Source organism: Neoarius graeffei, chromosome 5, assembly GCF_027579695.1.
Source record: "Neoarius graeffei isolate fNeoGra1 chromosome 5, fNeoGra1.pri, whole genome shotgun sequence".
Classification (NCBI taxonomy): Eukaryota; Metazoa; Chordata; class Actinopteri; order Siluriformes; family Ariidae; genus Neoarius; species Neoarius graeffei.
In genome coordinates this window covers 49752983-49765775 of record NC_083573.1, presented here as the reverse complement: position 1 = coordinate 49765775, position 12793 = coordinate 49752983, and the positions used below count along the sequence as shown (strand labels likewise).

Genomic DNA, 12793 nt, shown 5'->3' with positions numbered 1-12793 from the left:
TCAGAATGTCTCATTTCGGAGGACCTATATTGCACCAGCTAAACTTGATCAAGAAAACAAATCTATCTGAATATCGGGAATTGGCGCAGAGCAGCAGCGCCCTCACGGGGGATTCGTGGGCGAATAACGGCCCGAGTGATAAATGAGTGATTAGTTAAATAAAACTCGATCAGGAAACATTACAAAAACACCACCACCACTTTGGAAACCTGCTGATCAGTATAAATGCATTTTCTTCAATATATGCCACTAGTGAGGTACACTGAACATTATACATATCCGAAAGAGAACCCTTCGTGGTTTGGGAGTTTTATTGCTCCGACAGGCTCGTTCAGCTGTCGAGTGCTTCAGCACGTTGAGAGGCAAAGGCCGAAGAACGCTTCTTTGTTTTACAGGCTTTGGATTATCGCTAGTTTCAGATGATGAACAGCGTCGATTGTTAATCTTCTATAACCGAAGGCCGTTCCGCAGACCATGGAAATATTGCTGGGTCACAGTTTAAGTATGTCTTTTTCCCACCAGAGAAATGTAAGATACAAACACTCATCCATTTTGATTCAGTTCAAAGGTTTTCATTGTGGATTAAACTTATCCATTTCTTTCTTCTCTTCAACTGGCAGCTGATAAAAGCTCAGATTAGGTGTTCTCTTTGTTGTGGAGACACAGTAAGGCGCACAGCAATTCACTTTAGGCACGGTTAGAACCGGTTAGACACAACAATGCAGTGTTTAACAAAGGCGGAAGTAAACAATACGGTGGCGCTGACCCCCCCCCCCGGGTATCGCCCATAATGCATTGCGGTAAACAAGCGATGATGTAGGTACGGGTTGGGGTCATTAACAGTTTCTTCAAATGCAGAATAGAGATCTGTTATTGACTACTTTCACGTTACCCATAATGCTTTGCGCCTTTGGGGAGGGTAACCAAAATATAAACAAACTAAAAACCACATGGCATCGCACACCGACAATAATCTTTCGAATTTAAATCTCCGTAAAACCACCAAAGAAGTGTCAAAACTAACCAAACCAAAGCTGAAAGAAATCTGCAAAGCCTTTTCTGTGGACTTCGAGAAATCAAATCGGTTAAAAAAATAAATAAATAAAAGCACTTGTAAATATCGTATCGAGCGCTTTGAACATCTCTACTTCGGGTGACGGTGAGCCAGCAGCCTTCTTCATCTGTCAACACGGGTGTTCCAACAATTACCGACCTGCAGAAGTTAAAAGATTGGCAGAAGAGCTTCGAAAGATCGACACGGATCATAAAAGAATCCACAGTGAAATCGTTTCTGCTGGGTGCTGGTTACGACGAGAAAGCCGTGAAGAAATACAAAATGCTTTGTGCATGGGAACGCAAGCAGGGAATTCACTAGGTCAAGTAAGTACTGTACACACAGCAGAACTGTCCAATTTATTTAGGTTGATTTTGATTTCCTTCACTCTGATTTTCCTAGAGCTACCAAATTACGACAGTCTTTGGGCTGTTAGAGGAAGCCATTAGGACTACAGGGTCAAATCCTACATTCGATCTACCTACAGAAACACTAAAAGGGGAAGGCCATGTAAGCTTACTTACACTGCATCGTTTGCGCTTTTGTTTTGGGAATTGATCCTTCAATAAAGTTGTCCTTTTCAGTTCTTTGACTTGTCCTTGTTTTTTGTACTTTTTACGACTAAACACAAAGACAGAGGGGTTATGGGCTTCGTGACTTGGATCATCAAACTTTACTCCACCACTGAAGCGTGCAGAACACAGTCGCGTGTTCTCTGTCGGTGTAAACTTCTGACGGTGAATTCTGTCAAACCACAGGTATTCTACAAAACTTTAAAAATCAGGAAAAATCGTCCCCCCCCATATGAATTCAAAGAAATGACTGAGGTTATCTGACTTCGTAAACAAATATACCACCTGGTTACCCCCAAGGTGCAAAGCATTATGGGTAATGTGAAAGTAGTCAATATGTTCTGCTGGAGAACATATATAAACCCTTGATGTACATCTGTGGTTGGTAGAAGAGAGCAACTGGACTTGCTTGAAAAGTCTTGAAGACGTTTCGCCTCTCGTCCGAAAGGCATCCTCAGTTCTGTCTGTCTAATAGGGAGTATCAGGTATTTATCCTCTCATGGATCATCATAGAATCCGAATCAGAATGCTGATGGCTGCATTGTAGGTGGCTGATAGATGTCATAGACACCCACCTCTGTTCAGTGATGGTCGTTCCAGGTTGACAAAAATGAACGATCCTCTCTGGCTAAGATGTCTGCCAGTTTTCTGGAAGTCCTCTCATACTCCCGCACCAGTGAAGGGAACTCATCCCAAAGTGCGTAGAAACATATCTGTGTAGATACTCAGTCATCCAGCACTTTGGGATGAGTTCCCTTCGACTGGTGCGGGAGTATGAGAGGACTTCCAGAAAACTGGCAGACATCTTAGCCAGAGAGGATCGTTCATTTTTGTCAACCTGGAACGACCATCACTGAACAGAGGTGGGTGTCTATGACATCTATCAGCCACCTACAATGCAGCCATCAGCATTCTGATTCGGATTCTATGATGATCCATGAGAGGATAAATACTGGATACTCCCTATTAGACAGACAGAACTGAGGATGCCTTTCAGACGAGAGGCGAAACGTCTTCAAGACTTTTCAAGCAAGTCCAGTTGCTCTCTTCTACCAACCACAGATTACTATGTACCTGGATGACTGAGTATCTTCACAGATATACCTTGATGTACATGTAGACAAGTGATGTACCTTAGCAGCAGTGAATGTGAATGGATCATTGCTAATCTCCCGTTCTATCACATCACCAAGCTCTACAGAACTCTGAGCTAGTGACTGGGGAGGTCTTGTTCATGGAACCAGTTTGAGAGGTGAAACAACACTCAGACGTTATTGTGGCATTCAAACAATTGATTGGTGTTATGGGAACCTGTCATGAAAACAATCCCCACACCACTGCACAACCACCACCAGCCTGAACTGTTAACAAGGCAGGTTCTGTCCATGCATTAAATGCACTGAATTTTGAGCCTTCCATCTGCATGTCGCAGCAGGAAATTCAGGTTCATCAGACCAGGAGACTTTTTTTTTTTTTTTAACACAGTCTTCAACTGTCTAGTTTCAGGGAGCCTGTACCCACTGCAGCCTCAGATCTCTGTTCTTGACTGACCCAAGTGGAATCCAATGTGGTCTTCTGAAGTTGTAGCTCATCTTCCTCAAGGTTAAACATGTGCCTTCTGAGATGCTTTTCTGCTCAACGTGGTTGTAAAGAGTAGTTATTTATATAATTTCTGTCAGGTTGAACCAGCCTTTCTTCTCAAACCTCTCACTGACAAGGTGTTTCTACCTGCAGAACTACAGCTCAGGAATGTTTTTTTCCCCATTTTCCACACCATTTGGAGACTATTGTGCATAAAATTTCAGGGAGATCAGCAGGTTGTGGAACACTCAAACCAGCCTGTTTGGCAACGCCATGGCCAAAGTCACTAATGTGAGGTCACACATTCTCATTCTAATGTTTGAACATTGAAAGTCCTGGTCTGTATCTGTGCGATTGTATGCTTAGCACTTCTGCTGCATGATTGGCTGATCGGATAACAACCCCCAGTGTGTGTGTGTGTGTGTGTGTGTGTGTGTGTGTGTGTGTGTGTGTGTGTGTATAAAAAACAAACAGTTATTCTACGAAATAGAGGCGTACATGAGCTGATAGCCAATGAGGCGCGTAGCACCGAGTTTTGAGTGAAGATTGAGTAGGATAACTGTTTTATTCTATCCACAGTCACTGGATTTTGAGAAACAAAGCATTTTTATTTTCTGCAAATTTGATAAATAAAAATTTTATAGAAAACGTCTGACAAAATCATTTCTGCTTAGAATGTAAACAAACTGGCAAAATGACAGGAGCAGTAAAAAAAAAAAAATGCTATTACAATAATAATTATTATTATTATTATTATTATTATCAGAAAGAAGAAAAAAAGGATATGTTCTGACCATGAAATACTTTCATTCCATATTTTGTTGCTTTTTTGTATTTTTTGGGGTTTTGTTTTCAAGTAGAGTTTTTATTTCGTCCTTAGTTGGTTCAGCAACACGTGCTGCCATTTTGTTTTTCCCTACTCATGGTATATGAGCCGATAGCCTAGTAGTAGAGTAGCCAATCAGAGCATGCAACTGCTCATATCCAGTGAATGTGGATAGAATATTTAAATAATATTGGCTGGCGTTGAGTGGTACATCAGATATATTCCATTCAGCTGGCACGATATTGAACGAGTCAAAGACGAGTTCAGTATCATGCTAGCTTAATGGAACATATCTGATAGACCATGAAAAAAGCCAGCCAATATTATTATTAATACATACACACTCTCTTCATATCAGCATTCTCGAAGGCCAATACTAGCTTACCCGTGACTTGGTGCTGTTAGTGTGGCAGTCCAATTATCTTCCAGCCAGCGTAGTGTTAGCGAAGGCCAATGCTAGCGTAGCCAAGCCGAATATCATCATCATCATCATCATCCCCTGTGTAATTTACTTGATTACTTTTAAAATCAACAGACAGCTACACACAATGGAGCGACCTGGCAGCCAAAATTCTCTCAAAATCTTCCGCTTTTCACAAAGCAAACCTCGCGGCCATGCTTGTTTACAAATTGTCACTGTCGCTCGCTAACACAAGTTTTACGTCTCCGACGTGTGACGTCGTGTTGTCTTGACAACGTGCAATATTTTAACAATACTGCATGCTCATTCTGGGTAGAGTGACGTAATACACGTAGGATAAGCGATATGGTAACAATACTGCATGCTATCAACAAACCCACTAGAAGGGAAGAGTGTATATGTTTTTATTCCATGGAAAAAGTAGCCTGTGTTTTTAATAATATAATAGTCAGTAATTATCTGATAATTATTACAACACACATCTCTCTCTCTCACACACACACAAAACATTCAACATCAAAACACCCCTAAAGCAAACAGAGTTCAGAGACAGCAAGCTCACATGAACTCACCATGACTAATAAACACACACACACACACACACTTTAACCTTGCAGTATCGATCAGCCTTTCTCTCTGTCTGGAGTAACGTTCACACAGTTCCCTCAGGGCCTGAATTCACACTGCTGATGTTCGGTCACACACAGCGCGTCAGCTACAGTACACTCCCTTTACTGCAACATCAGACAGCCAAGGCCTTCAGGACTTCAAATATTGGTCGAGCTTTTCCAAATGCCTCAGTTTGAAACAACATGCAGAAATATGCTCATCATGTCATATACAAATACAGAAGAAGAACGGTAGGTATTTGGTCGTGATCACAGTTCGATACCTGCAGTAGAACGTGGCTCGGCCTGCTGTAACAGACTGAACGCTGCACTGAAACAATAATAAATAAGACACCAATCGGTCTGTCATTATATTGGCAAATCATTTCCTGTTCACAGTCTGGCAACTGGAATATCAAGATAATCCTATTACTATTCACAAAACTGGTACTGAGCTAATTAGCATGAGACGGGCGCAGAGAAGTGATGTCAAATTCAGTTTTCAGCAAAACGGCTCCAGCAGATTTGGTCGTTAAACAGATTTCAGTTCGTTAAACATATCCGATGATGAACATTCATGAACATGTTCGGGTTTAGAATTTCAGTATACGTGTGTGCTTTTGTTAAATACCACCAAGTATGGTACAGACACCTGCAGTGCAGTAAGTGAGGTACGTGTCCTGCAAGGAACGCTAAGCCCACATTAATACATTTTAGTTTTAAAACACGTTACTTTTGTGACATTTACGCCTGCGTCCACACTAGTTTTCGAGCCCCAGAAATTATGGATTTCTGGAAACGACGCTGGTCCTGTTTTAGTCTAAAAACTCCAGGGTAGCGTTTTAGTGGAGATGGGTGAAAACTGAGTCATTCGTAAACAATGAGAAAAGACACCCACGTTCACTTCCTGATCGGGTCTCAGTCACAACAGATCCTTCCCTGGTTCGCGACGTTCCTATAAAATGTCACCCTTTTTCAGAAAGAAACAAACAGCACCAGTTGCTTATACCAGCACTCGCATGCCCAGTGTACGTAAAAGGTCGCGTGATGTACGTTTTCAGGCGTGTTAGCGCAGACGGAGATTATTTCCGACACAGAGCTAAAATGCCGTCTCGATGAAGATCGTTTTAAAACCAGGGCTCTACGTTAACTTTTGAAACCGCTTGTCCTGTCGGGCAAGTTGAAAGGAAATTTACTTGTCCGAATGTGAAGTTGACTTGTCCGAAGAAAAATTTGAGAAAAAAAAAAAAAAACTATTTGTAATAAACTAATTTCACCAGAATTACTTTAACACAATCTATTCACTGCAGAAAAAAATTGGACTCCATCAATCAATTTATTTAAGAGAAATTGAAAATCAGAAAATTAAAAATGATACAGTATATTTTCATTTTTAAATTATTAACTTTGAATATATATCCTCCACTGATTAATTGTTGTTGTCTAATTATTCATTGTGGCTCCTGTATGGTATTTAATGGTTGCGATGAAAGTTGCGGTGTTTTTTAGGTTTTTGTTGCGATTACATTGCGGGAGGAAGTGAAAGTTGCAAGAAAGTGTTGCGATTTTCTCTTTTTGTGATTAAAATTGAGTGATATGTTAAATATTAAAGTTATTACTGAAAAACTATTGATTAAAAAAAACAGACACTGAGAAATGGTCCTATAAACAACTTTACCAATATAAAAGATTACCAGGACTACAAAAATGCAGAAAAATAGGCTTTACTTATCCAAATGCACCTGTTGGTTCAAAAGTTAAAGTGCACAGAACCTCACAGCACAACATGAAGTTACCTTCAAATATAATATAAATGCTTCAGCTTTCATGTAAGAAAAAAAAAAAAACTATTAATACTAGTACTGTGTGCAGGCAGTCTCTCCTGAAGACTAAATTAAACAATAATTATAAACTAATAAAATAAATGGCTCAGGCTTCATAGAAGAAAAAAAAAAAACAATTTGAACAGAATCTCTCAGTATGATGCTGAAGCTGCCTAAACAATGGAAAATAAAATACCATTTTGGCAAAAATGTTGGCATCCATTAATTTCTTGTATTAAGTAAAAAATAATGTAATGTAAAGTGCACACAGTCCTTCACTGTAAACATAACACACTTTCAGTAACAGAATTTAAGCCTACATAAACACTGACTCGCACATGCTGCTTCTCTTGAACGGAAACTCGGAATTAAGGTGGAAGGTAGTTTGTCGACGCCAACGATTGGTCAAATTTGCGGGAAAGTTGCGGTGATTGGATATAACTGCAACACCGCCCTGAATTCGCGGGGATTGGTTGAATTTGCGTTGAAGTTGCAAATCGCAACATCGTGAAATCCTGGAGGGTCTGGTAAACGACCGTTTACTTTTCAGCTCAAATACACGAAGCGGTATTGGCCGGTTTCGCAAGCGGAATATTGCGCATGCGCACATCGCTCTTTCCGAAGAGAAACATCCGGCAATTCATCAAAACGATATGTCGAGTGAGATGCTTCGGAAATCTTGTGAATAAACTGATAAATTTGATATGTAGCCCGAATATCGGCGTATTTTGGCACTTGTCCAATCGGACAAGTAACTGAGACGATGAACTTGTCTGACATAAAGGATCACTTGTCCCGGACAAGCGGACAACCGTTAATGTTGAGCCCTGAAAACTAAAACATTAGTGTGGACGTAGCCCAAGGACATGACAAGGGTGCTTTCACAAATGTAGTGTTTAGTCCGTTTGAACGGATCCCTGTCGTGTTTTCCCGTTCGATGCGGTTCGTTTTGGCAGGTGAGAACACAGCAATTTGCACTCAGCTGTAACAACCCCTCAGCACATCTGAGCGACATGGTCTCTCTCGGTCCAGTTCCAAGTGAACTTTAGAGCAGTCTGAGTGCGGCAAGAATACAAATTTGGCACCGAATCAAATGTTAGGGTGTTTTGGAGATGTGAGCACTGGAAACAGACTTGTTCACCTTTCTGTGTCACTGTATTTCTGACTAACAAATTGCTTCTTGCTTGGTTTAATTATGTGCAGTGTGACGACGAATCAAACAGTAAATGAATTCAAAAGGATCCATTTTGTTCTGATTTGGACTCAGCAGATGGACTAACGCGTCTGAAAAGCTAACACACGCTCAAGCTTTCATGAATTTCCTAAAGCAGCCCTGGTTTTCATTATCTGGAGTTCTTACAGGGTCAACATTATACAGTGCCTAAGTGTTACCTAACACTTATCTTTTGCATTAAAGCAAAGTTGTGCGAGTGCTTTCTGCCCAAACACAAGGTACGATCATGCACACACTATTATTCTGATGCTCCAATATGGACATTTACTCGACGTTTATTCAACAAGATCAACTGAGCTATGCAAGTATACTTACGTACCCCCTGCTCTCGCTTATATCAGAACGCAAGCAATCGAAGGAATAGGACGCTTATTATGAATGTTGACTTCAACAAATAATTAACCCTGAAACAAGTGAATAAAGAGCAGTGTCTCTCCCCAGGGATTTCAAACAGCATCCTGGTGAACGGTCATTTTGAAACAGCATTTTGCTTCTTGAAATAGCATCAAAATCCACCCTAAATGTTTCAGTCGGTAAACAGGAAGTTGATGTGCGACAGACCTGAAAACGGTATACACGGTATAGAACCCCAAGCTGAAGTTTGGTACCAAGTGGCTATGATTTGCAGCTGCTGAGAAAAAGCGTGTTTCGGACGGACGGAAATACGGACAGACGGACAGAGGTAAACCAGTATACCCCCCCCCTTCAAAACAGGGGTATAAAAGGATAATGAAGCACTACCATTTTTTAATCTGCACTTCTTGAACATCACTTGCATCCAATATCAAAATTAAACAAAAACAAACAAACAAACAAACAAACAAACAAACAAACAAACAAACAAACAAACAAAGCTTCCAAACTCCAGCCAGATGTGCTGTAGTTTACCAACTTAAGCTTTTAAATCAAATGCAGCAGCTAATTTTGTAGTTTTTCCGGCCAGCACTAGAAACATTAAGAGATACTTCTGACGTGTTTCCACTGTGGAGCCCTACATTTTGTTGTGGTGTTGACAGATGTGGTTCTGGGTCATGGTTCACCAGTTTTGTTTTGGGAATTCTGTAGTGGGCTGCATTTCCGCATTTCCTACTTTCCAATCTAATTCTCCCGAGAATTTTTCCTGTTTTACAAATCCCAACTTACTGCATAAAGCAAGCCAGCTAATGTTCATATGATCAGAGAAAAAGCCTGTTGCATCCCAATCGCAGCTAAAATAAAATCTAGCTTCTAATTCTACTGACTTGTAGGTTTTTATCCCCTGTGAGGAAGATCCATGCAGCTGTAGTAGCAGGACTGGCAATTATTATTACGGTAGTATTATTCTATCCACATGCACTGGAAATGAGCAATTGCACGCTCTGATTGGCTACTCTACTACTAGGATCTCATCTCATATACCGTGAGTAGAGAAAAAACAAAATGGTGGCGCGTGTTGCTGAACCAACCGAGGACTTTTGAAATAAAAACTCTACTCGAAAACAAAGCCCCCCCCACACAAAAAAAAGCAAGAAATTTGGAATAAAAGTATTTGTTGGTAAGAACACATTTTTTTCCCCCCAAGAATTATTATTATAGTATTTTTCACAAATTGCTAGTGTCGTTTCGCCGATTTGTTTACATTCTAAGCGGAAATTATTTCGGATGTTTTGTATCAAGTTTTGATTTATCGAATTTGCAAAAACCAAAAATGCTCGGTTTCTCAAAATCCAGTGAATATGGATAGAATACAACAGTTATTCCACTCAATCTCGTCATATATTCGGCTATCGGCTCATGCACGACTCGATTTTGCGGAATAACTTTGAAATGTTTCGGACTGAGAAAAAGTTTTTCTGAGGATAATAAATAAACTATCATGTTTTGGTTTTTAAGCCGTACAATACTGAATCCAAATGTACATCTTCAAGAAGCCGTGCCCAGGTTTTGTGCGTGTATTTTTATACATACATACACACACACACACACACGCGTTGAGGATACAGTATGATAGGGTACAAACCCGGTAAAAACAAAATCTCCTTTTTTTGCTGTAACCGTAATAGTTTTAGTTTCACTCAGGGTCCTGATCCCACGCTCACCTGTGAAAGCATTAGTGGCCGGTAGGTCAGCCTCCTGCATGCTGCTCCTGTGCCCAGAGCGTCGTCTTCCTCCTTAACCACTCTGATGGGGCTGCTGGGGACGACACAGCCACGATGCGGCCATCTTCACCTCACGAGTCCATCACACTGCTGACACTGTTGCTGAGATAACGGCGCCACTTCACCACGGCAACCAACACGCCAATCCTCCAGTTAAACACTGTTACCCCCCCAGCCAGAGCGAGGCGATCATGGCTGCCTTAGACAGACAGAGAGAGGTGCAAAGAGACAGCGAGGGAGAGAGACACAGATCCAGGTGGAGCTTGTTCAGGTACTCGAGGCAGGTGTATTAGTTGTTGCTGTTCCCAGGAGGACGTGCTTGGCTGAGCAACGCTCTAATCAGCATACCAGCTCATCAGTCAGAGTGCAGTGTTTATACACTCGCTAGGGAAGCTCCAGAACAGCATCACTGCAGAGAGAGAGAGAGAGAGAGAGAGAGAGCACATTAAATTTTCAGAAACGAGTAACCTACTTAGTATTAATCAATCAGGAACATCCGAAAACATTATTTCACTCCACTCTGTTTACACAGTGGCCATGAAATGTGCTCACACACTAGATGATTTTAAACAAAGAAGAAAAAGTGCATTAGCTAACTACTGGAGATTAGCAGCCTTGGCTCAAGATGAGTTGCAGTGCAGAATAATAGGTTTTGTTTCACTTTGGAAAAGCACTTCTCTACAACTGCGAGCACATTTCATTGTCTTCACTGCTTCAAAATCCCTCGTTATCATCGACCGAGAGTAGCCGATTGTCAAAAACAATAGACCGAGTACGAGCGTCTGTTCTTTCCCCACTCGCCCAGCGTAACCCTAGACACCATTTGTTTGCTGGAGTACCACGAACATGCTGAGTTTTATGCTGATGTTTTATCAGGTTACTTGTACTGTAAGAGATGCTGAAGTTCCTCCTCTTGATCTTTTCTCAGAGATTTCAAAAAGTTTGCTTTGAATCATGGGATATGTCCAGAACACGTCGCCGTCATTCAGCGACATGGTCGTAAGAGCAGATGAGACGGGAGACCGTCCCTGTGTCCGAGATCACACACTCTCTCTCTCATTCATTCATTCACTCACTACTCCCTACTCACTATATAGTGAGCTCATTAGTAAAAATGAAGGAAAAAAAAAAAAAAAAAACACTTTCGGACACTACTCCGCCACGCTAGACCCCGAAGCCGCCGCCAGGCGCCGCTAAAACCGCCGTTTAGAATTTGAGCCGCCGCCAGCCAATAATTTTGTAAGCCAATTTGAGCCGCTATCTAATAAAATTTGGCTGAGCCACTAAGAATTGTGTACATCAAATAATGGGTTTATCCACATCATGAGCTACAAGAAAAGTGACACAAACATGATCAACTGTACACACTAGTAGTAACACAATAGAGACGTATAGGCATACACTGTAGAGATTTAGAACTGATATCGCAGCACAGAGAGCCACCACAAGCTTGCCGTTGTGACTACCTGTCTGGCTTCCCGCCCCTCACACCGTTACCACGATACACTGGGGAACCCGGGAACCCACCCAGAGCATCAATCGACTCCGATATCGACGAGATGGCTGCATTCTTTGCCGCTGCTGAGGGAAAGTGTAAAGGTATTTTTTTGTTTGTTTGTTTCACATACTTCGAGATTGATAAAAAAAAGTACTCCACCACTCTACTTTCATCATAGTAAGATAGCTGCCAGTCCTTCACTGGTCATTGCTAGTGAGAGTAGATAGCTAGATGCCTTCCTCGAACAATCCAGATTAGCTTATTATTAGCATTGAACTACAATCTTGCTAGATTTATATTTACAATGAAGTAAGAGACCAGGGGACCTGTGGTCTCATCTCATTATCTCTAGCCGCTTTATCCTTCTACAGGGTCGCAGGCAAGCTGGAGCCTATCCCAGCTGACTACGGGCGAAAGGCGGGGTACACCCTGGACAAGTCGCCAGGTCATCACAGGGCTGACACATAGACACAGACAACCATTCACACTCACATTCACACCTACGGTCAATTTAGAGTCACCAGTTAACCTAACCTGCATGTCTTTGGACTGTGGGGGAAACCGGAGCACCCGGAGGAAACCCACGCGGACACGGGGAGAACATGCAAACTCCACACAGAAAGGCCCTCGCCGGCCCCGGGGCTCGAACCCAGGACCTTCTTGCTGTGAGGCGACAGCGCTAACCACTACACCACCGTGCCGCCCCGGGACCTGTGGTAATTTGCTATTTATTCCCCCCATTTGTTTGATCCGTTTGCCCGGATATATGCCACACAGTGACGTCCAGTATCAGCCATTTGTAGCCATAAACATTTTGGTGGCTGCAGCAGCCATTAAGGTTTTGGCTGAGTCGGCTAGCCAGCCAATAATTTCATCAGCCAGCCATTATCCTGAAAACAAACGGCTTCGGGGTCTACGCCACGCCATTATTGATGATGATGCCCTTTGTCGTCACTAGTCACATGTACCAGCGAAATTAGCCGTCAACCTGTCCGTACATATACAACATACAATTGACATAGGGTAGACAGGACAGGA

At 41.9% G+C, this 12793-nt stretch overlaps 1 protein-coding gene across 2 annotated transcripts in view; it reads right to left on the bottom strand.

The window, feature by feature from the left end:
- The window catches only part of ldlrad4b (low density lipoprotein receptor class A domain containing 4b), a 165743-nt gene that overhangs the window by 109194 nt on the left and 43756 nt on the right, over positions 1-12793 (bottom strand). For both annotated transcript variants that reach the window (XM_060921922.1, XM_060921923.1), the window contains exon 2: positions 10198-10666. In XM_060921922.1, coding sequence (XP_060777905.1) covers positions 10198-10237 — 40 coding nt within the window. In that variant the 5' untranslated portion in view covers positions 10238-10666. The remainder of the gene's footprint in view (positions 1-10197; positions 10667-12793) is intronic.